The 23,805-nt window shown below is 43.3% G+C and overlaps 1 protein-coding gene across 14 annotated transcripts in view; it reads right to left on the reverse strand.

The window, feature by feature from the left end:
• The window catches only part of ptprfa (protein tyrosine phosphatase receptor type Fa), a 319,373-nt gene that overhangs the window by 117,738 nt on the left and 177,830 nt on the right, over positions 1 to 23,805 (reverse strand). For 9 of the 14 annotated variants that reach the window (XM_031877820.1, XM_031877814.1, XM_031877812.1 and 6 more), the window contains 3 exons: positions 23,642 to 23,786; positions 19,000 to 19,305; positions 5,019 to 5,212 (listed from right to left, as the gene is read on the reverse strand). In XM_031877820.1, coding sequence (XP_031733680.1) covers positions 5,019 to 5,212; positions 19,000 to 19,305; positions 23,642 to 23,786 — 645 coding nt within the window. The remainder of the gene's footprint in view (positions 1 to 5,018; positions 5,213 to 18,999; positions 19,306 to 23,641; positions 23,787 to 23,805) is intronic. The other 5 variants (XM_031877821.1, XM_031877819.1, XM_031877818.1 and 2 more) reach the window with 1 other exon arrangement.

Raw genomic sequence — 23,805 nt, forward strand, 5'->3', positions numbered from 1 at the left:
AAAAAAAGATGAATTATCTGAAGCGGCAGGGAGAATAAGTGGCCCCAGAGTTGAGTAACCATCATTATTTCATACAGTAACTGATGCATTACTGGGCTTCACGCCTGGATGTATCACCGGCTCTGTCGGTGAACTTGTACATTACAAGGATGGATTCCTCTGAACTCACGATGACTGGTCTCACTGCTAGCCGGCCTATCAAAGTTCCCATAGACCATAGAGAAATGAAAAAGGTGTGACTCAGGACCACTGTAGCTGGTAAACAATGTGTTTCTTCTCTGCAAGACAGGGTCAGATTCAAAGGGTCATCAGGGCCTTGTTATTAGAGGCTCATTAAAACAAAGGACAGGTAGAAGTACAGTTGTTTGATCCGACACCTCTGATAAAATAATATCACTGTTTAATTCCTGCAACTTGCATGGCATGAAATTCAAAAGAGTAACAGAATGCGTTGGACCTTGGAGAAACTGGCTTTACACCGCCACAGGTAGGACTCTGTTTCAAGGGTTGGTTTGATTCGTTCAGGGTCTGAGATATCCGTCTGACATTTCTGCTGTCACCCCAATACAATGGAGTCAGGGAAAATGGAATTTAGTTTGTGGGGTCTGCAAGATTTTACTCTGACTGAGAGTGTGAGTGGATGTCATGTGCAGTCACGTCTCTGTGGTGTAATGTAAGGGCTGGTAAAGGTGGAGGGAGCTGGTAGCATGTGGCTAGCAGGAGCCACTGAATGGCGAGCTAGTTTTGAGAGATGACAGACGACGAACGGATGGGGGTTTCCACAATGCCACTTTATTCTACAGGATGTAAATCCCGGCTGGCTTTATTTCACTCCACTGGGAATCCATACTTTCATAAATATAAAAACACTAAAGGAACATAAGGAACAGGAGCTGTCTATCAAGGCTAAAGTATAAGGCATCTATGATTTATGCAAGAACCCTGAACGATGAGGCGGATTGTTCCGTCATCTCAAAAAACTCTGTAACGTGTGTATGATATTCCTGTAGCTATGTAACCTCATCATACTCTGTGACATTTGTTGTTTTCTATGGGATCAATTTCTCATAGAATGCCTAAAGGGACCAGCTGTGTTTAATGCAGCCTTCTACCAAACTGTCTGTAGGATGATCAGTTCTTTTGGCGAGTGTCACTGGCTGAACAAACAATTCAGCAGCAGCACTCCTTCAGTGCAGAAACCTCCAGCTCGAGAAGACAGAGACAAAGCCAAAGGATCCAAACGTCTCCCAGGATCAATGGCAGACTCCTTTTGTGGGGAACTGTCTCTTTCATTTCATCTTGTGAAACGGAGACACAGTCTGACATTCAATTAAAAAAGAAAGAGACATTGTTTGCTCTGGCTAGCTACAGTATGGGTGAAATATATCAAAGAAGCAAAACACTTGGTGACTAATGGTATTGTGTTGTCAGTTATCAACATTACTGGAAGATATTTAAATGATCTCAGAGCAGACACTATGCCAGTGTAGAGCTTGAGCTTCCCTGAGTAGTCGACATAATTGATGACATAGACGCTGACAATGCGTCGACATCAGTATTTGAAATGAACTCATAGTTGTTTTTAATCTTTTGTCCTTGGAGCTGCTAAATACACTCATAAAGCCATAACGTAGTTTGCCTGCCACCTTAGAAAATCCATTTAAAGTGTTTAAAGTAAAAATAAACTTTTAATGAAATGGTCAATTATATTTTTGGAGTAAAATGAATCTTTTATTAAATGGTAAATAGACTTGTACTTTCACAGTGAGGGATAAGAGGCTCCTTCAAGCATTCTTCAGCCATCCAAAAATACACCTCCATGAGATCTTAAAACCCACAAGCTTGCCAACAGAAGAAGATGAGGGGGGTGGGGGGGGAAGGAGTCGAGTCTAAAGCAAACAGCGGAGAAAAGCCAGAACTGGGACTGAGCAGCCAATTACGGCTTTGCTCCCTGCCTGTGAGCTCCGATGGTTTGGCATGACTGTACTTATTTTGTCATCAAGGTCTTTTTATGTGACAAAAAATCAGTAATCTCAAGACTGTTGGCAAGTCAAACCTCCGTGAAACAAATGAGGGATTTTTAGGCAGCTTCACTGGAGACAACTCGCAGCTCAGCACTCAAAGCCTGCTCTTTGCTTTAGTGACGTTACAATGAGGCCGGGCCCCAGAACCTCATCAGCAGAGCTGGAGGCTGCCGTCCATCACAGCTGGACGCGGGCAGCCGGGGTACAACCGGTTCTGCTGGCAAAGAGATGTAAGGCTCCTTTCAATTTACTTTGGGTATGCCTTGGATAGACGTTTTAGGTTAATTTTACTGGAGTGGTAACAGGTTAATAAGTTGACATCAGTTCTTTCCAGAGGTAGCCACGTCAGTAAGTGGCTGGGTCAGATGTATGCCTCTGGAGTGTGTGGTGTGTGTACGTGTGTGGTGCAGAGGACTTTGTTTATTGAGTCACTCCACAGACTGTGTTGACTCTCATCACCATCACTGACGCCAAGGGGAGAGACTAAACTTATCACAGATGAGACTTGAAGACATTTCCTTAAAGAATAGTCCCCTCAGCAGGCGTGTGAAGTGTGTGTTTGTTAAGAAAGAGAAGCTGTAGATGGGTTGTCAGATGCCAGACCTCTATCAGGCCTGCCTTGCACAGATAAGACAGGAATGCTGCCTGTAAAGGAAATCAGGGGAGACGCTCGTACTGGAGACGAAAACAACTAAGGGGAAAGGACCAGAGTACCAACACTGAGTGCTTCCAAACATCCACCCTTTGACTTCTGCTTCAATAGGCTCACAAGTGCTCACTCCTGCTAACCTGCTAGTACATGACATTGCTTTTCCTCATCATGGAAATCACAGTGCCCTAGGATTGAAACATACAACTGTGCGTTCATTTGAGAGGTCTGACTACGCAACCTTCACTAAAAGGCAACTGCATGTGCAACTGATGTCATAACTGCAAATTTCCTGTTTACTGTAAGAAAGACATTTTATAAATTGCTATTGTAGAAATGTAATGTATTGACTTATGCCTGTGGCAAGACTTATGTTGGTTAAACTAAAAGATATCTCAAAGTAAGAATATCTAAACATGAAACAGCAGTTTGCATGGGTGACATTATTTCTTTAAATGTTGACTCTCAATCATAGACTTTAAATTACATGTGGATAATCATCAGAACATCACTCATTGGTTTGTGACAACAGCTTCGGAGCCTTGAGTTCTTTATTTTGGCCGTCGCCATCTTTTTTTTTGTTTTAGCAACCAGAAGTGACAAGAGAGAGAGTGGAGCTAAGTACAACCCAACATTGAAAAGGAGATTCGTAAGCTACCACAATGTTACAATTCACTTTCATGAACACTGTGAAAGGGTTAAATTTCTAAAACAAAAACATGGACAACTCCCAGACCGGACAACGCTGTGGCAGCTACCTGTCAGTCACAAGGTAGCCCCGCCCTAAAGCATCCCCTGCTTTATGGTCTGTTTGACTCTAAATGGACCATAATGTACTAAATGAACATCATGCTGTATTGAAGAAGACTTGAAACTAGAGACTGAGACCATAAACTCATGTTTACAATGTTTACTGAGGTAATAAATCAAGAGAGAAGTAGAGTCATTTTCTCATAGACTTCTATACAACCAGAGGAGTCGCCCCCTGGTGGACATTAGAGAGAATGCAAGTTTAAGGTAATTCCGCATTGGCTTCATTTTTTAAAATATATCCTAAATTTTATAGAACATAGAAATAGTGGACTCTCCCGGGTAATATATTTATATTGATCAAATATTTCTTAATCCATGACCACCAGCTTGAACTATTTTAACTTTGTTTCTGAGAAATCGTGCACTGCATGGTGAACGGACCTAAATGCTAAAGTACCCATGAGCCTCTGCCACTGTTGCTATGGAGTAGATGCCAGTCAGAGGCATAAATACCCACCCCAGCAACAGCCTGTTACAGCGCAGCTTCTTTCCTCAGGCTGTAAGAGTCCTCGACTCATCCTCAACACTCCACCTACAAAATAGTTGTTTTCTCTTGTGTAGCTAAAAGAGCAAAAAGAGACCAACCATGTGTTGTAGAATGACAAATAAACCTTGAATCAGAACGGTAGAAAATTCAAAATGCTTTGCTGTTGTAAACTAAACATTGCACCAAAGTTGTTGAATTAATCTAACGTTGACCCTAAAATCGAAAAATGCATTAATTTAAGCTGCAGATTGTGTGTAAATTCTCTCAATCGTGTAAGCTGTTAGCGGGGCATGTAACAGAATTTGAATGTCGGAGATGAGAAGTTTCCTTAACGTCTACCTCTACCTTTCTATATTCAAAGGCATGTAGTCTAAAAAAGAAAAAAATGTTCTATCAAAGAACCAGAATTCTTTTTAAAATAGCTGTTTATATTTTAACCCTAAACGCACAGGGTCTGAAAGGGTTAATACATCCTTGCTTAGAAGGATTTTATTTTATGGCCTCATATGCTGGGGCTCATTTTGGTCTCATTCACTGACTCGCTGTAAATCTCTAAATAATTCCACTTTATGTCAAACTGCACACTATTTGGTGCGCCATCTCAAACACAAACACATGCGCACACTTGCTTTTGCTTTCCCAAGCACGATTATCTAGGTTTTTCTATTATTCACACATTCGTTTGTGGGCTTCCACCTCTGTGGGCTGGAATAAAAAGAAAACTGCAATAAACATAAAACACAATTATTTTGATGGAATAACAAGGTATTGCATGTTCATTCTCATCACAAAAATGCCACCGTATGTGATTCTAACCACCTAATTCACACAAAAACAAAAACAAGTGTGTGTGTGTGTGGGGGGGGGGGCACACAATTACCAAACCACAAAAACATTAAATAAAGAAATAAGAAAATAAACAAAATGAGACCTCTCTGAGAAGAGACAATGTTTGATAGCTTCGGTCAGTCATGGTTTCCGCCGACTTTAATGACGAAAAAGCACCTGCTTAACAATGGAATGAATTGACAGAGTTTGCCAGTACCTGAGCATCGGGGAGGGAAACGTCCACGATGACCGGCTGGCCGTGAGGCTCCCCGTTCTCTAGCCTGGAGTAGACCAGCTGGTAGCCTCTGATCTGGCCATGCTGCTTCACGGATATGGGAGGCTTCCACGTCACCCTGAGGGCAGTGGAGTTGAGGGCATCGGCCTCCACCTTCCTGGGAGGGGCTCCGGGCACTGCAGCACAACACAGCACACATCTTCCTTTTTAGAGTCTTAATGATATGATGCAGATTGCATTGATTAAATATTGATTATGTGTATGTATAGGTAACCAATATGTTTCAACAAGTGCTAGTTTAAGTGCAAGTTACAACTTACTCCAATGTAAACCCATCCACATTTCATTTAAATGCTTACAGCAACTGGAGTAATATAAAGGGGAAGAAAGGATTGAGAAGACAAACTTAGTTATTTTATGTAACAAACACTTATTTTGACCCAAACCACCATCTATTCCTAAACCTCATCAAGTACATTTGTTTCCTAAACCTAACCAAGTACCTGTTGCCTTTACCTAAATAAGTACTTTTGTTGCATGAGTAAACCTAAAAACTAAGTAAACCTACGTTGAAAGTTTATTATAGGTTTGGAAACAGACATGCAATCGCATCTAGGGTGGCAGAGGCATGACCCACCCTACTGACCTGTGATTAGCTTACAATGATACTCCTATCCTAAACATTTCCAATCTCACTCTTTATGTCTCAACCTAATCAACCCAACCAATGAAGGCAATGAGTACTAGCCAATCAGAGGCAGCGTAGTGGGGGCCTTGACATCCTAGGAAAGACACATTTGCCGTCCCTGACTGATGCTAAAAGGTACCTAGAACGTCACAGTTTGAACCGCAGGGCCACTGACCATGCGTCAGTTTGACTAGGTGGGAGTGAGAATGTGTTGGCTTTAGAAAAGAGCACTTTTTATGCCAGAAATAAATGATGTTTGTAGTATGAATGTGGATGTATAAGAGTTTTATCCCAGCAGAATTACATATTGGCAGAAAATGTGCTGGATAGAAGCAAAGTTCTATAAAGCCTGTTCTCTCATATACAATCCAGTGGTTTCTCTATCCCCATCTGATAAGTAAGATCAGAGTTTGAAATTTCTCCTGACCGGCTGAGACAGTTATGGGCCTGGAGACGCTACAAGGTAATGTGAAGGTTGCTGGCTATCTTTGCAGGTTATACACATCAAAGCTTGTCACATGGAGCCCCGAGAGGATGCTGAGAGCAGGGGTTATTCTACTTTATAGAATATCGAAAATTAGCTCATGAAGATGCCTCTGGAATGCTTAGTCAGCTTCGGAGGGAGGTGCAAATGAATACAAATTTGACTTCAATAAAAATGGGGGGATGAGGTTGTGCAAACATTAATGGAATTCAAGGCAGACAAGGAGAGGAAAGGAAGCGTTAAAGGTTAAAATGCCCTGCACTAAGAGATTAAGACATGGAGAGAAATGTGTTAAAGCAGCTCAAGTATTACCCAGCACAGCAGGCAAAGTAAAGCTCGAGAACCTTGGTGTCAGCACTATGCTCCTTGGACTAATTAGAATCGTTTAACCTTGTATAGTATCAGCGAGCTACCAGAATCAAGCTCCAGCTTTGGAGGAAAAAACGTCAATAAACTTGTGTTATGCAAAATACAAAGCCACAGCACACAATGTGGAAGAAGAACAAAAGAACCATGTCACAGACTAAACACATCTTTCAAGTCTGGTAACCAGGAAATATTAGCAACTTCTGGACATTCAGTGCTGCTGTAGGCCCTTTGGTAGTTGACTCACTACAGAGATAACCCAATACATTTATCCACTTAGCAATAATGAATGATTCCGCAAAATCTATTACTTTTACATCCAATGTCCACGTTTTTACAATTCTCACTTGCTTTAATATCTGCATAACAAGTATGGCATGGCTGCAGATTCTGGTTACGGCAAACGGACTCTGGTTAAGGTACAGTTAGGGAACTAAAACACAGTGAAGGCACTAAAACACTTGGTTAAGGTGAAAGAGAAAGCTTGTTGACAAGGATAAAAAAAATGTTACGTGGACGTTATTGGACGTTTTTTGGCAGTCTCCTCTATTAAGGTCAGACAGGCTACTAGCTCTATCACAACCCCGTACTATGTCCTGAATTGACACTGAACGTTGGCATCGGACATAAGTCGATTCATTCATATGTTACTCGGCTGACCATGATGAGCCAACCCGTTCTCACTCCCAAAGCGTCAAATACTTTTAGTGTCTGAATGAGAGCTTTCATCTCACTCCAATGTAAACCAACCCGCATCATTGTTACCCGATCAGAGGAAATAACATAGTAACATAGATGGTCCACAAAGGGTAGGTTGGAGTTGTGGGGGAAGGGTCAAACAAACAGAGGACTTTCACCCAGGAGAGCGCTTTTCGTGTTCTGTGGGTAACCAAGTCTTGTGACTCATAAATCATGTGAGTCACATGAGTTGCAAGTCACATGACTTGCTTGTCAGTCAAGTTAACGTCAACCACTCTTTATAAAACCCAGCTAGGTGGTTTTGGTGCCTAAACCCAACTTCCTGTTAATTTGAACAAAGTTTATTTTGAAAAGACACTATGCATGTAACAAGTGTATATTGACAAGCCGTCCCTCCCGTATTGACGAGCTGGGGTGAGAATGTGTTGGATGAGCGGGTTGGCACAGAATGGCTTAAGCAGTACGGACTTAGGATAATACCACGACTGTGTCTGGTCAACTAGTTACCACATGTGGGTTGCAACGCACACTTTCATTGCCAAATGAAAGAAGAGGAAAAAAAAGAAGCTTTACTAGTTATTCTAGAAAAGACGTAAACAAAAAACCCACATCCAAGCGCAAAGTGATTGCACTACTCCTTCACACATAAACAGCATTTTCAGATGTAGCTATCTTAAGGCCTTACACACCGGGGGCTTGACAAGTTAAGACACCAAAATGCCAAATACCCGCTACGAATATGTTTCCCATTACAACTACTCAAACCATAGTGATGTGAATTTTGCAACAGCGCAGCACTAGTTCAGTAAAAGATTTGAATACATTTGTGCAGGCAGAGGACCAACGGCAGAGGCCGCTTCTGACAGTCTGTATGACGTGGACTGTTGTATAGTAATATATTTATTCAGTTTACTTTTAGCAAAATGATCTGAGTGAAACACTTACACAGTATATATGTCTGGGGCTTTTATTGTGAATGGTAAGAACAGAAGGGGTGAATCTGTTATCCGTGGTAGTTGAAGGATGGATGTTAGCTGGATAGCTTGGACTCTGTGGTGGATTTGAAGATTATCTACATCTCAGGTATAGCTCTGGACTAGTACTGACTTCATCTGTGTCCTGTCTTCTGTATCTACCAACTTAGCTGACTTCTATTTTATAAAAGTCTTTCAGAGTTTTCATCTTGTAGTCTCACTAATTGTGCACCGTGGATGTAGAAACAATTGAATTTGTTATTACTTCCCGCTGTAGTGTGGAGACGGCTGATACTTAATGCAGACTTGCAGGGCAGTCCTGACTGACAGCATGGAGCCGGATCTCGTGTCTGTGGGTGCTGGGGATTCTCTGCAGCAGTTATTAAATGCTGGGGCAGCCTCTAATTGTCTTCTGAGTATCTCTCTCACTGTGTCCAGTGTGTGTGTCTGCCTGCATTCTCGTCCCTCTGCCTACCTTAAAGAACTCCACAACCTGAACAACCTCAACATGCTGCTGTGTCTCAGCATTTACTCCCATCCTTGAACACCACCCACTCCAAAGCTTGGAGGAATTATTAGGTACATACAGTATGGAAAGCAGCAGCGAGTCAACCAGGATCCAAGCATATGCAAATTAGATTTGTGACGGATTTTGATGACAGCCTGGTCTCCTACAAATTATTGTCCATTATGTTTCAAAGGAAATATATTTTTTCACGGATTAAGTTTGTTTTTGACATATCACAAATACATTTCTAATCATAGTCCGAGGAAGTCTGTGTCAAAAAAAACAGGACATTCACCCAGGAGACCTCTGTTTGTGTCCTGTGTGAAACCAAGGCAATGTTGACTTTACAGCAGACATATTTATTATGAGCCAAACCACAATGTTTAACTTTATCTAACCGAGTAGTTTTGTTGCATTTTTGGTTTGGTTTATTTCGATTTACAATGTTAATCACACGTATAAAAGAGTGACCGTAAACCCAGAGAAAACACGTTTCCCTTGAAACCTAAGTGAGAATGAAGTTCAATTGTATTGCAACATAATTTTGTAGGAGACAGGGTTAAAAATCAATGACAGCATTGTACAGTGGGTATTGAGCCTATTTTGCCTACAAGAACAGTCTCACACAGATTCCATGTCCATGAATAAACTGTACACATGGGAACCTGCGATGTCTACAACACAAAATATCAGCTCACGGCACCGTGGCATACTGTAGTGATGGGAATTATGGCTGTTTGAAAGGAACCAGATCTTATAGCTCTGTTCATTTTATTGGTCTTTTCTTTTTTTAAGTCATATGATAGGAGCATGAATGTAGAATGGAAGAGCCGCGATACCTCAATTATCGCCCGAGTGTTAGCACCATCTCAAGCTCATTCCTCAACAATCGATTCTGCTCCTCTGCTTCACCCCCACCTCTCTCTGTCTCTGTCTCTTGTCCGTCTGTCTCCTTGTATGTGTGTATGTGTGTATATTTGTGTCTAGCAGCGCTTTGCAGTGCTTCCGCCTTTCTCCAGGCGCTGCAGATCTCGGACAGGCAGTGAAATTTGGCCCCAACAACAAAAAGAACGGCTCTCAAGTACGACTCGGCTCCCTTCTTTCACACAAAAGACACAAATTTGGGTCGTTCGTAGCTGTCACGTCACTACTGTGAGATGTCAGAGGTCAAACAGAAATCTGCTTCAGAAAATCACTACTCGGTGCCATACTATAAAAACCAATGTTGGGAAAACAAATGCTGAGTCTCACTGGTTAAAAAGAGCTGACTTAATTGGGATATATTTAAACACATCAATAGTTCCAGAGCTGTGCTGTGAGATTCTGTAGGCGTCAGGGAGCAAAATGAGAAATTGCTGTGATATTCAGGCACCGGGCTGACACTAATGTGAGCTGGAAGGAGAGCTCGTGGGCCGAGCACAGAGAGAGCCGCGACAGTCTGTGTGGAGAATGGACAGATGCCGGAGAAATCCAGGCAGCAACGAGAGCTCAAAGTCAAATGGGGTGCAGAGACATGAAAAGAGAGTGAGATTAAAATTCAGTGGGTGCGCAGAGATGAAGCGTGGTGGGAGAGGCTGAAAGAGAGAGAGTGTGTGAAGATGGAGGGAGAAGGACAGCAGGTGGAGAGGATTAGTGCATTGGAGGGAGGGAGGAAACTCCCAACACTGTTTCAATTTGTCTCTGTGGAGTTTTGTTGTAAGCAGACAAAAGTTTACGTTCTGTTTTACTCACAAAAACACATTGTGTGTGTCTTTGAGATCCAACAAACGTGTCGAATGCATTTTCTTTCACATAAAACATGAACAGAGACGATGCTTCCTATGTTGGTGTAACCGTCACAAGGCCCGCCCACAGAAATGGTTGGGCACACGCTCTCTTTCTGCAACTAAACACATGCTAACTGAGGGAGAATTACTCAATGATGGAAGCTATACATACAACTCACTCCAACATTAGCTAATAGTTAAGTTTATTCCAGTAAATGAATCGGGTTCTGCCACTACACACTCTCTCCATCTGTCAGTCGAATAAGTAGATCTTCACAGAATAGAATGAGGTACAAAGAAACATTCATTGAACTTTATATTTCTATACAATCTTAAGATAAGTGAATATTCGGATTTAATAAGGAATTGTCGAAAATATAGAACATTGAAAATAATAGAATACAAAGCTGATCTTTGGCTCTGCTGCCTGGCAATTGTTCCAGTTCTTACAATGCTATACACTTAGCTTTGGTTATACAATGTAAACATAAGCCTTTAGGTCATGGCTGAAAAGCACCTGTAAATTATACTGTAGATAATAATACTATTATACATTTCAGGCCCATTTAAACTGGCTTCCTCAAATTTCTTTTTTTACATTTTCAAATTAAAAACACCATTTATGAAGGCCCTGTCATCCCAGGTCCGGTGCTTGGTCCTGATGGTCTTCAGAGTGTTTGCACCGGCGGACCTGAGGCAACGGGTTGGGGCGTGGAGGCGGAGGAGGTCTGAAATGTAGGGAGGGGCCAGGTTGTTTAGGGCTTTGTAGGTGGTGCGTAATATTTTGAAGTCTATTCTGTATTTGACCGGGAGCCAGTGGAGGTCGCGAAGGACCGGGGTTAAGTGTTCATAGCGGCGGGTCGAAGTGAGCAGTCGAGCGGCAGAGTTCTGAACATATTGGAGTTTATTGAGGATTTTGTTGGGAGAACCATAGAGGATGATGTTGCAGTATTCGAGTCTGGAGGTTATGAGGGCATGGATGAGAATTTCGGTGGTGGCAGAGGACAGGGAGGGTCGGAGGCATGCAATGCTCCTGAGGTGAAAGAAGGCAGTCTTGGTGATGTGGTTGGCGTGGGGTAGGAAAGAGAGGGTGGGGTCGAGGATGATACCGAGGTTGCGGACCTGGGTGGAGGGGGTGACGATGGAGCCATCAATGTTGAGGGAGAAGGGCTGAGCGGGTGAGGGAGTTAGGGCCGATGATGAGTATTTCAGATTTGTTGCAGTTGAGTTTGAGAAAGTTCTGTTGCATCCATGATTTCATATCAGTGAGACAGGTGGTGAGAGTGGAGTGGGTGACGGAGGTGATGGTCTTGGAGGAGAAGTAGAGTTGGGTGTCGTCAGTGTAGCAGTGGAAGTTGAGACCATGACGACGGATGATTTGTCCAAGGGGAAGGATGTAAATGATGAAGAGGAGGGGACCAAGCACGGAACCTTGGGGGACACCGTGGGTGACTGGGGAGGTAAAGGATTTACAGTTGTTTATTGCAATGAATTGATGTCGGTCTGAGAGATATGAGGTGAACCAGGAGAGGGCAGTGCCAGTTATGCCAAGGGAGTACTGGAGACGTGAGAGGAGGATGGAGTGGTTGATAGTGTCGAAGGCGGTGCTGAGGTCAAGGAGGATGAGGGTGGTGAGGAAGCCAGAGTCAGCAGAGAGAAGTATGTCATTTGTGATTTTCAGTAGGGCGGTTTCTGTGCTGTGTTTTGAACGGAAACCGGATTGGAAGGGTTCGTAGAGATTATGGAGATTGAGGTGGGACTTGAGTGGTGATGCAACAGCTCTCTCAAGGACTTTGGACAGATAGGGGAGATTGGAGATAGGCCGGTAGTTGTTGGGGATGTCGGGGTCAAGACCAGGTTTTTTCAGCATGGGGGTGACAGCAGCGATATTGAGTGTGGGGGATATGAGACCAGAAGACAGTGAGGAGTTGATGATGTTGGTGATGAGAGGGGAGAGTGAGGGAAGGCAGGCCTTGACTAAGGAAGAGGGGAGGGGGTCAAGGGCACAGGCGGAGGTCTTCATGCTGGAGAGTATGAAGGAGAGAGAGCCTAGCCTACCTCACGTGTTGGAATACAACAGGAATACGGCGGACATTTGGTCAAACTGTGAGCTTACCTGCTCTACTGGAGTCCTTGTTCTGTGATGACTATTGGTTTTTGAACTGTTGGCATCTGCTGGCCGGCCTGTGGTCGTTGCCAGACGGTGCGGCTTGTTTTCTGTTCTATTTTTGACATTGATGCTGGAAATGATTTCATACACCACCCCGCAGCTACGGCGTTTGCGCAGCTTCATGGTTCCATCCTACAAGGGGTTTATAGCCCGCAGCCAAGAGTGTGGGATTTTGAAAAACAGACCTCACTACATCCATAGAGGTTCGCACCGCGGTTTCAACGTGGAATCAGGAAACAAAACAAACCCAGGAGTCATCATCAGAAACATCGAGAGGCTATCCAATGCTAGGCACAATGGGAAACATGGAGTGGATCGCAGTGTATTACGGAGCTTGCAGAGACTTCCAATCTCAGCTCTGTCTCCTACCACCATGGAGCTGCTAAACACACAATCCCTCACTAATAAAGCCCTCCTCATATACGACCATATTCTGGACAAAGGGCTTGACTTCATGTGCCTAACAGAAACCTGGCATAAACCAGGGGACTACTCCGTGCTTAATGAAGCATGCCCCCCTGGCTATAACTACATGGAGAAAGCCTGCAGCTCTGGTCGTGGTGGTGGACTAGCCATCATGCACCGGGCTGAACTAAAACTGTCTCCTCTGCCAATGCCTGATCTTTCCTCTATGGAATGCCTGGCCTTCAAATGCAAACCTCCATACTCCATGACAGTGCTTCTCATATACCGTCCTCCGAAACCAAACCCATCTTTTCTACCTGAGATAAGTGATCTGCTTACCTCACTCTGCACTATGTCAACTAACATTGTCATTGTTGGTGATTTAAATATCCATGTCGACAACCCCTCCTGTCAGTTTGCAGCAGATTTCCTGAGTGTGCTTGAGTGCCTTGGCCTGCAGCAGCATGTTGAGGTTCGCACTCACACCAAGGGGCACACTCTGGATCTGGTTATCACTGACTCTGCTTCCATCAGTAACCTACAGGTTTATGATCTCGGTGTGTCCGACCACAAGGTGGTCTCAATGGCCTTGACTTTTGTGCTGCCTACTATTAGACCTAAACGTCAAATGTCTTTCCAGAGCTGGAAAAGCATTGACTCAGCCACAATGACCACGGATCTCCAGCTCATCACCTGCCCAGCCTCTGCATCAATGGATGAATTAGTGGAACTCCATAATACATCCCTGAGCAGTGTTTTTGATCTCCATGCCCCTGTCAAGTCACGTGAAGTCAATTTCTCACGCTCCGCTCCATGGTTCACACATGAGCTGTGGAAAATAAAAACAGCTGGGCGTGTTCTGGAACGACGCTGCAGACACTCTGGGCTCACTGTCCATAAACAGGCTTTCCGTGAGCATCAAAGGGCCTACTCCAACTCCCTTAAAGATGCTCGCTCACAGTACTATTCTAGCTTAATCAATAAAAACCCTGGCAACTCTAAACAGCTTTTTTCAACCATAAACCATCTCCTGAAGCTACAACCATCCTCTTCAACTGAGACTACAGAGGAGCAATGCAACAGCTTCATTGACTTGTTTAGATCCAAGATCAACAACATTCGCTCTCTGATGTCCAGCTCTCCATCTATGCTTCCCTCTGACACCAACACCTTACCTGCAAGTGTGTTGTCTCCTCTACATCTCGCTGAGGTTCAGGAGAGCCATGTTGAGGAAATCCTCAGAAAAATGAAACCCTGTACCTGTACCCTGGACCCCATTCCTACTGCTCTGCTCAAATCACATATCCCCACTCTCAGTCCTTTGATCACCAAAGTTGTTAAACTTTCCCTTCAGTCTGGCTGTGTCCCACCTGCACTCAAGGTTGCTGTCATCCGTCCCCTTCTCAAGAAGCCCACCCTGGACCCGGAGGTTCTAGCCAACTACAGGCCTATCTCCAACCTTCGCCTTCCTGTCCAAAGTGTTAGAGAAGGTAGTTGCTTCTCAACTTCAGGACCACCTCAAACACAACTTGTTTGAAACATTTCAGTCAGGATTTCGTTCAGCCCACAGCACTGAAACAGCTTTGCTCAGGGTGACGAATGACCTGCTGATGACAGCCGATGCCGGATCACCCTCACTCCTCATCCTCCTGGACCTGACTGCTGCATTTGACACAGTGGATCACACTATCCTCCTAGAGCGCCTCCACACCACCATTGGACTATCAGACTCTGCACTCAAGTGGTTTCAGTCCTACCTTTCAGGCAGAACTGAATATGTCTCACTGGGAAGATGCAAGTCCAGACTGCTCCCTGTCTCCTGTGGTGTTCCGCAAGGGTCGGTCCTCGGCCCCATCCTCTTCATTATTTACATGCTCCCCCTCGGTCGTGTCATCAGCAGACATAGGATGTCTTTCCACTGTTATGCCGACGATACACAGCTCTACATCAAAACTAGCCCAAGCCCCTCTGCAGCCATGTCATGTCTCACCTCCTGTCTTGGGGAGATAAAGGCGTGGATGAGCAACAACGTTCTCCAGTTAAACAGTAGCAAAACCGAAGCCCTTCTTGTTGGCATAACACCCATTCGCACTCTCTACACTGGCTCCCTGTCTCATTCCGGATTGACTACAAAGTCCTACTACTCACATATAAATGCATAAATGGACACGCACCTCCCTACCTTCAAGACCTCATCACACCCCAAATCTCCAACCGCACCCTCAGATCATCAAACAACTCGCTCCTCCGGGTCCCCAACACCAAGCTCCGCACCATGGGCGACCGGGCCACCTGGGGAGGGGGCTACCAGCTGGTTGTGTATTGCAATGATTTTGTCGTTGAAGGAGGATAGAAATTAGTTGCATTTGTTGGTGGTGAAGCAGGTGGAGATGGTGTCCATGGGCTTGAGGAGTTTGTTGATGGTGGAGAAAAGTGTTTTGGGGTTGTTGGAGCCAGATTGGATGATGGAGGAGTAGTGAGAGGAGCGAGCGGTGTTCAGGGCAAACTATGTACGTCTGTGTGGAGTGCCCATATAATGTCTGGACTCTGAACAGTGGTTCCTGGCGAAGGTGCACGCTCATACGAACGCTTGTTCACGTGCGACTCGGTTATCTTCAGAGCTGCAGTCGGGCTTTACAAAACAAGTAGTTGTATTACACTCTCACTTTTTTCAGGCAGAATGTTAGCACGAGACAGACTAAAGAGAGGTGCGCTGCTAGCTAGCACAGCAACTCAACGTTACCGTTGTCTAACGTAGAGAGAACACAAGGGTACCTGAGTGTTGTTACCTCAATTCTTTTTTTTCTTTTCCGTACAGATAGTTCCATTACGTCCTCTCATGAAAGTTGTAAACATTGACAACCGCTTTGACATATATATGAAGCACAAAAAATACAATGTTTATTTGTTGTTTTAACACTTTGGTTTAAAATATAATTTGGTTATCATTTGCTTATATTTTGGATGTTCATGATTAATTCTGGCATCCATCAGTGAGCTTTCGAGGTATTGGCTCCTGCTTCCAGCATTTATGCTGAGCTAAGCTAACCACAGCCTGACTCCAGCTCTGTACTTAACACAGACACAAGGTTGATAATATCAATCTGAACATCTTTCTCTCAGAAAGGATATTTCAGGATATTAGGATATTAGCATATTTCCCAAATATTGAAGTATTTCTTTAAATAATTGGGTCATGATCAAGCATTAGGTTTAAATGGTTCATGGCTAAATAAAAACAAAATTCTGTACAAAAATAAGGTATTCATTCGGTTATCCACCCACCACTGACTTCCACAGTGCTTTTGAGTGGGGAAAGAAACACATTTGAGATTTCTTAATTTTTTCTTTTTTTACTAGTTCAGACTGCTTCAATCATTTTAACAAATTGACAAACAAAGAGCCTATAAGACTTAACAACACACACACACACACACACACCTATATATATATATATATATATATATATATATATATATATATATATATATACACATACAGACACACACACACAATCACCCTCTCTTTCCATTTTCCTTTCATAATTACCATTCATTCACGAACAATTTAAACAATACTTGGCAATCAAATGGATCCTGACATTCGTAAGACTAATATGATTAAGAGGAAAATGAAAAAAAGGACTCAGGAAAATGGAGTTCATGTGAAAGCAGTCAGAAGCCTGAGCCAGTCAGAACAGTGAGCTTTCACAGAGGAGAGGTTCCACACTATGCTGCTATACTTTCTAAGCCGCCCTGATATTGTCCAGGACTTAGCCTTTGATACTTTGACTTCCTCTACTGACTTCACAAAAGAGCCCATTACTCTTTACTCTCATTGGTCATGATATGGCCAATTGTGCACCCACAAAAAAAGGTGAATCCGCTTGTAAGGATTTGATGTAATGGTGTCTGTCGTATAGCTGTGAGCATTGGGCTGTGCTGCGTTCTGCTTCTGAGTTGTCTCCAGCAGTGACAGTAATAATGGGTGTGTGCTACGAATGGCAGAACCTCCCAACGGACTGAATCACAGTGGCCATTCTGACTTTTATCTGACTGAAAGCAGAAAAAGAACATGTCATGTTCCCGCTCAGGCTTCTCTCTAGACAGCCAGTCAACAGAAAATATATTGGCACTGTGCATTTCAGCACAACACGGGATACATAGAAGGTCGACGATTCTCAAATATGTTTCATATCAGCCTCGCATCACGCTAGCAGAAACACAGAATGCCACGTGGATAACGTTGTGAAACAATTGGTTTGGTTTCGGCAACCAAACTGCTGGGTTATGGTTTGAAAAAAAGAGTTAATAACGTAACAACATAACGTAAAACTGTGAGAACATAACAGCGTAAATATAGAACAACCAGCCTTGGCAAATGTTTTTTACAAGTTACAAGTTACAAGTCACAAGTTCAGCGGTCTCCTGAGTGAAAGTCCTGTTTGATTGACCAATTCACATCCCCTCCCGTCATGGAGGACTTTCTTCCTTAATATACTTGTTATTTTAACGCGTAACTTTTAATAACGATTGCTTGATATACTATGTCACTTGACTTTGACCGAATGCAAAAACGTTGACATCAAGTACATCCTAGGTTTGCAGAAACGTACAAGGCCCACATTTTTTCCTGCCGATTGGGTTGTGTCCACTTAGCCCAGCAGGGCAGCAGCCCAGCAAAGCCACATCATCATGCTGGGAAAAAGACAGGCAGATTGGAAGAAAGAGGCAGGCAAGAGATCAGCGGCAGCTAAAGTCTCACAAAGCAGAATCACAAAATGTTAAGAAATTTGCACCAACAAGTGCTGTGACTTCAAATCACAAAATGGGCTTAAAATTGGATTACAGAAGGGTAATGTCATTGCTAGATTTGGCATGTAAAACATCAACAATAATTTGAATTTGATGTGGTTATACAACCCTGACGGAATGTTGATTTTGAACAATTCTTTAAAATAAAGATAAAAAGCAGGATTGCGTAACATGAAGGTTGGATGCATTACATGATCCTCCACCTCCTCTCCCTTCACTACACCACCTCCTGCAATGGCACTGAATGTTGGTCCTGGATGTAAATCGCATGCTGAATAATAATCTCATATGAACAGAGTTACTAGGGATAATTGTCAGGGTTTGAGCACCTCATTAATTACTGTAGTGGCACACGCTTTTTGATTATACAAAAATCAAACAATATTTGTTGAAATTAAGGCAGTTTATTGTCATTTTTACTGTATTCGAACCTAATTTGCATGTCAATCACTGGAAACCTTAGTTTGAGTTTTGACTCCTGGGCTGCAGTAACCTGACTCGCCAGAGGTTTTCTTACACATAACTATCTGAAAATCCTTCACTGGAATAGGAATGTGTAAAAAAACATCTGTCAATCAAAAGAGTGAAAATATTGTTAACCGTGGAGGAACGCCTTCAGTGTCGTTCTTTGCTCTTCTTTCAATGAAGAAAAATTCTCTAATAGATCTGATGTTCCAGCAGGTTCTAGCAGTCAAAGCATTGAACAGCTGCCTCTCCGAGATGTCTCACAATCACCTAAGCCAAGTCCATAGCTGCCAGTAGCTCCTCACAGGATGTGGATTGCATTACTGTCAACTGCCTTGCTTTACAATTGTTATAGGTTTCGATGGTACTGTGTTTCAGAGGTGCATGTTCCCGAACCAAATTTATCAGAAATATGTCAAGGGTCTAGGACCCGGAGGCAGCTTCCCAGCTACGAATTTAATTAATGTGTCTAGGTAAAAGTATTTCACTGCTTTTTAAAGTAACACACATTCAGTGAGAGCTTGCAATACTGAACTGCAGCAGAAGGAGAAGAGCAGAGTGAGTATTGGAGAGTTAGTATTTCCAGAGAGCCCTAGGCTGTTCCCTTTGATGCCATCAACATACCATCTTCCTTGGTTCTGCTGCAGGCTGCGGAGCTCTCCGGGCCAGGCCCGACATCAGTGTGAGCCCTCAACCACACCAAATACTCAGTCCACTTCTGCAGATCCTCCAGCACGTAGCTGGTGACATCAGCGCCAATCCCTGACACCTGGTGGCGCTCCACATCCTCCCCAGTGAGTGCTTGGTAGGCTAGAGAGTAGAGCGCTATCTCCCCGTGGCGGCTGTCTGTGGGTGGTGCCACCCAACTCACCTTGATGCTGGTGGAGCTGAGGCTGAGCAAGCGTACCTCCTGGGGAGGGGCTGAGGGGGCTGATGGGAGGGGAGGAGGGAGGGTAATGGTCAAGCAGGGTGGATAATGGAAGACAGAGCAACTGACCCTCTGGACTGCTGGGAGATAATCTGTTTATATGTTACCGAAACAGACAAGTCAAGTTTGACTATGTAAACTTGCTAGTCTATGTCCTTAACATTGTGTTTATGCTAGGACCTTGCTTTATCATTAGATTTTGGAGGAAACGTAATTGCAGCTCGTCTAATGTCCAATGGCAATGTGTTTTTTTCCTAATCCAGGAAGTGTGAAATCTTTATACTGCACAGAAGTCATACACTCTTAGAAGTAAAGGTGCTATCTTCAACTATGTAGGGTTCTTCGACTTGTCTAGGGGAACCCTTTAAGATTACTGGTACCCTTTTATAAAGGTTCTTCCTAGAACCCCTCATGAGAGGTTCTACAGAGAACCCTTCAATGGTGTTATGATTCCACCGCAAAACTCTCTCGGAAGGTTCTATTCAGAAGCTTTCCACCCTCTAAGGTTGCTAACAAGAACCCTACCAGGGGGTTCTTCTGAGAACCAATTTATCATCCAAGGGTTTCATCTATAACCCAACCAGGAGGTTCAGCCAAGAACCATTTCATATTCCAAGGCTTTCAATAGAGCCCTAAATGGCCGGGGCTGATGTGGTGCAGTGCAACTCACAACAATCATGGTTTTCCAATTCCAGTTTTTTCGGGGCTTCTAGGCTTTTATCAATCCCAGTAATAAACTCTTTCTTGAGAAGAGGGTTCTTTGGATGAAAATGGTTGTTGATGGAACCTTTAGTCTTACAAAGAACCTGTGAAAAAAACATTTTTCAGAAGCACATGGTTTTGGGTAGAACCTCAGCCCTTCAGTAAGAATTCATTTGGAACCATTATTTCTAGGAGTGTATGGAGGGGTTTGGGGTTGTGTTTGCAAAGTTTAGGATTTTGACACAAGAGACTTGGGTTCGCAGTTCCAGGTGTCGTTTGGTTAAAATTATTTTAAAAAAAACAGTTAATCTCAACTGTAGTCTTATTTTTGTTGTTTTGTCCATCATGTTTCTTCAGTTATGATATGCCAAATGCTGAGATCTGGGAATGCAGCAAGAGAAGTTCAACGCGGCAAGAAGCGAGCAGTTAAGTGATCCAGGTTCCACATCTGACATGTTGGTTATGACCCCTCTCTAAAGAGTCAGACTACAGTGAGTACAGTAGCCATCAGACCTTTTTTAGCAGATCTCAGAAACATTAGTGAATGCAATGGTATCATAAGCAATTACACCAGTGACTAAACTTATGACAATAGGACTATAGAAATAAACCAGAATAGTTTTTTAATGAGGAAAAACATAAATGTTTTTGTTTTGTTTTTAGAAGATGTGGTTGAAACCGAATGCTTAATTGTTGTCTTGAAATAAATTTTAAACATATTTTATTTATAGCTTGTGTTTTCATCCTCACAGTCCAGAGGGCAGACATAAACCAGGGCGAAACTTCACACTCTAGCTACCTTCCTGTGAAACAACACGTGAACACATTACCAACACAGTGTGAAGTGTCGCCAACTGAAAAGTAAAACATGCACACTACAGATGAATGCATGTATGCACAATGAAACACAAGAGCAGAATTCAATCAAGTACAGCAGCAAAACCAACAGTTGAGATGAGTGTGGAGCAGGTGGGAGAGATAACACAGGGGACCGTTATCGGGCTGGCCTGTGGTTTGGCAGCCCCAGCAGAGCGTGTGGACCCAGCGAGCCTACTGTTTGAACAGTGTTGGAGGCTGGTTTGTTCGCCCTGCAGCAGAGGCGCTTGTGATGAGTTGAAAGAGACGCAAAAGAACAGACGTAATTCCATCACACGTACGAGCACCTTTGGATACATCCATGCAGGGGGTGGAATAGATCAGAGAGACAGAGATCCACGAGTGGGAGATGCACCGCCGCCCGAAACAGGGTTATGAAAAAATACCAATACACTACTTTTGAATTCATTATTGAACTTTGCCATAACAATGCCATTAATCGCAAAAAGATCATGCGATTAATTGTGATTAAAACTTTTAATCGTTGCCCAGCACTAATATATACAGTATATATACTGTAAACAATCAGAACAAAGATGGCAGATAGATGAAAAGATGGAGGCAGTGACACAAGCAGTAAGTGACAGCGGTGGTGAGGGTCTTTACACCTGTTAGCAAGTTTCCTGACTCGGGTGGGTTTGGCTGCCAGAGGAGTGATGGCAGACTGAAAATCAGAGCGACTAAAGTCGTTTGTCTGCGGCGTGACTGCTGGCGCAGGGATTTCTCTCCTGACAGGTAAAAACAAGAGAGAGGGCTTAGATTCCTTCTGGGAACTGTCATAAATACTGCAGGTTCAATTCCACATCTCCCAGCATGCCAGAGAGGCACAGATCCATCGCTAGCTATGCAGTCAAGCTCTGAATGAAAGGTGTTCAGCAGCATTAGTGTCAGTGTGGGACATTCCTGCACATCGGCAACACCGGTTGCCGTGTTTCACATGATGAACTATCATTTTGAAGAAACATGACAGTGATGAAAGCTGTCTCTCCGTGCAGCAGCGTTTTTGTGTTTCCTCGGTCTTACATCATAATATGCGGTATGTATCGACTCGCCGCCTTTATTAGACTATTTGTCAAAATAAGCAGTGTGCAACGCCTGGTGATTTGTTACGCAAGGGCAGCAGAAAGCAGAAAAATATAGAAATATCAAGCAGTACTAGCGTGCCTATGAATGATGGATCCTGGGAAGCAGCGGATTTTACGCCTGACAAAAAACATTCCTGACATTTTCTTTTGTTGTCGCCTTGGTGCTTGAACTTTGTAATTGAGTTGCATGTTCAGCAAAATCAAGCATGACTTCACATAATTAATGCTGCGCTGGTAATTACATTTTTGCGAGCTTGAAACTGCAATAACACGGCTGGTGTGGTGCTAGAATAGTGTGAGCACACACAGCTCAGGCTGGTTTAGAACAGCAGGTTGAGTTGGGAGTCAGTGTTACAAAGCTAAGCTCCACCTGGCCTAGGCCGTATGACCAGATTGTCGTCCAACACCGCATTGGTTGGCCAGAATAATGGTCCTTGTGTCTCCGCAATAACGGAACGATTTTCAATTATGCAGGAACTTTGAGCTGTATTCAGTCTCTCTTTTTCTCTTGCTTTCTCTAGGCTTCACCGCATGTTTGTAGCGTAGCAAAAACAGTAACGAAATGCTAGAATACATCTGATTTTGTGTTATTGTGGTTCTATAAATGTAATGTATATTTATATTTTGTGCTATTTATGTACGTTTTTTGACTGTACTGAAAATGTTGTTTTTGATGGCTAAACGCCAACAAATAGCAGATTATCTGGTAAGATATTTATTTGGAAATAAATACTGAGATCTTTTTCAATAAATTTGGTCCCCAAACCAAATTTTGTGTGTTGAGAAATGACCCCGTACAACCTGAAGAGGGAGTGTAATTTATTTCTGCTCTGACGTCATTGTTGCACTCATACGGACTCAGCACGTGCCACGTTGGGGAAATAGTCAAAGAGAGAGCAAAGTTCATTACTTGGGGTCCATTCTGTTTTTAGGGTAAGAGAGAATATGTTGCCATCTCTAGCCTGAGTGACTGAAATGTGTCAGACCTGCTGTGCATGAGGTGAAACAGCGACACACTGAATACATCTATGTATGTGTCTATTCATTGCATTCATTGTGCTGTAAATGCCAAATTGGGTGAAGTCTAAACCACGACACACATTATCTAATGTGTTTTCCCGCATTACAAGACTTTAAACGCACAATACTATGATACAATGTTGTCTTCTACAAAAGAGTGTCTGTTTCATGCATGTCTGACAGAACAGACACGTTGCTAATTGAATCAATCCGGCTGTCAACACAGGCCACAAATAATACTAAAAACAAATAACTTACAGTTTAATTTACACGTGGTAGCATCAGATGCTGCTCACAGCTGGGAAGTTAGCAGGAGAGAGAGGGGTGGGTCTCACACACACACACACCCACACACACACAAGTACGACAATCCTACATTAAAGTGCAGCATGACCTGCTGTCAGCCACCTGAATTGGATTCCGCATGGTGTCCATGTGGCGCTGATGATGCAGGATGACATCACCAATGCAGTCCAGTGACTCACCTGTCAGCCGATATGACTTCATGTTTACTGCTCTTGGTTTGTTGCTATTTGGTTCACTTAAACATAAAACCTACTAGAACTAGTACTAGCAACAATGAATCGTTACATTTCCTTTTTGTCGGGACCAAATAAGCAGAACCAGAGTGACAGTAGAAGGCTGGAGTACTTACTGGATTGGGCAGTCCTGGCCTCAATAGGCTGCGTAAAGATTCCTAAACCCATCTCAGATTTTGCAGCCAGGGAAAACATGTAGATTGTGTCTGGCTTCAGACCATCAACTGCATAGGAGCCTGCTGGGTCGAAAGTGGCATGATGCTGTGGAGAGACCATGAGA

This window comes from Anarrhichthys ocellatus, unplaced genomic scaffold (assembly GCF_004355925.1).
Source record: "Anarrhichthys ocellatus isolate YVR2014 unplaced genomic scaffold, GSC_Weel_1.0 scaffold150, whole genome shotgun sequence".
NCBI classification, from domain to species: Eukaryota; Metazoa; Chordata; class Actinopteri; order Perciformes; family Anarhichadidae; genus Anarrhichthys; species Anarrhichthys ocellatus.